This window comes from Asparagus officinalis, chromosome 2 (assembly GCF_001876935.1).
Source record: "Asparagus officinalis chromosome 2, Aspof.V1, whole genome shotgun sequence".
Lineage (NCBI taxonomy): Eukaryota > Viridiplantae > Streptophyta > Magnoliopsida > Asparagales > Asparagaceae > Asparagus > Asparagus officinalis.
In genome coordinates, this window is record NC_033795.1 from 2,565,006 (window position 1) to 2,566,535 (window position 1,530).

The following is a 1,530-nucleotide window of genomic DNA, read 5'->3' on the forward strand; positions in this document are numbered from 1 at the left end:
CAAAGATAACCTGCTTTCGAAATATATCAAATCAACCTGATCGCCTTACAAATTTTCCCGTAAGAAACCATTTGCCTAATCGAACACTCACCTCAACCACATTAACGGATGACGGATTCATTGCTTCTGCAGCCTCGTACCAAACTCATGCTTGTTGGTTGAGGATATTTGGCCACTTCATTATCAAAAACCAAGTTTCATGATGCTAGAACAGCCATCAGCTGTCCAAAATTTCCAAAGTAAGATGCGACTGCAAGAACAAAAATAGGGCAAAACCCAAAACCCATATACCACCAAAAGGGCTCTAAAGCCAAAATAATATACGCAGGCTACAACAGTAGATCTCACGATGCTAAGCAGTAATCAGCTCTCCATACGTTTCCATGTAACACACGATCACAATAACAAAATATCATATACCCAAAGCTCATATAGCAGCAAAAGAACACTATAAGAGCAATTTACGCAGTCTACAGTAGATCTACTAGCAAAATGCACATATAAAGTGGCATCAAGCAATCAAACCAAGTCTTAAACACACGGCTATTCCCCTCTTTTTAGTTGACTTGCATTGCTTCTCGATGGTACTTGTCCAGGTCAGCATCAAGATCTTCGACAGACACCTTCTCATCACGGCCTCTACCTCGTCCTCGACCTCCTCTACTCTGTCCACGACCACCACCACCATGGGGTCTGCCAGCAGGGACACCTCTCCCACGTAGTCTATAATATAACACCACCACTTAAGTTTAGACCTCTACCGAACCATAAATCCAAAATGATCTTTTAAAACAAATAGAAATCCAAATCAACACTGAAACATTTTGGTTGATTCTTTTAGGCCAAAATGTCACCTGATACATCAGGAAGTTCATGATATATCACACAAAAATTGCCAAAAGGCAAAAGCGCCAAAGGATACTAAGACCATATCATTTTCCGACTAGCCTTAGAAAATGATATATTGGCCAGTTATATTAACTGATAAATCGGCCATGTCAGAGATATTTAAAACAACAGATGTCAAATATAGCAGCAGCAGCAGAAGAAGAAGAAATGACAAAATCATCCCAAGTGCACTACAACTAAAAAGATGTTGCTGGAGGACAATCATGGGGCATGATACTTGTAACTACAAGGCAGGATAATAGAAAATATAAATCGGTGTACTTTTTCAATCGTCAGTAGTGCTGACCTTACTCGGTGTCAAAATGAAATTTGAAATATCAATGGTCAAAAGGAGATAGAAAAGGAAAATGAATATGACTCAAACACTCCACCTCCAATTATTATGATACATCAGTTACAGGATTTTCTTTCCAACTCTCACAATCCAACGTCCTAACTCCGTTTATTAATACAACAATTAAACGTTTTCCCCTTCATTTTCACAAATTCTTTTTTTTTGTCGTGTATTTTCATACCTAGATTACTATTGTAAGCAAACTCACGAGTAAAATTATATGCACATGCTCCATACGTTTGACCAACCAAAACATAACTTCCAACACCATGAAATACATTTATAAA

The 1,530-nt window shown here is 38.2% G+C and overlaps 1 protein-coding gene across 1 annotated transcript in view; it reads right to left on the minus strand.

The window, feature by feature from the left end:
* Window positions 266–1,530, minus strand: part of LOC109829895 (THO complex subunit 4B-like) — a 10,271-nt gene continuing 9,006 nt past the window's right edge. Inside the window, exon 5 of the mRNA XM_020396980.1 lies at window positions 266–723. Coding sequence (XP_020252569.1) covers window positions 558–723 — 166 coding nt within the window. The 3' untranslated portion in view covers window positions 266–557. The remainder of the gene's footprint in view (window positions 724–1,530) is intronic.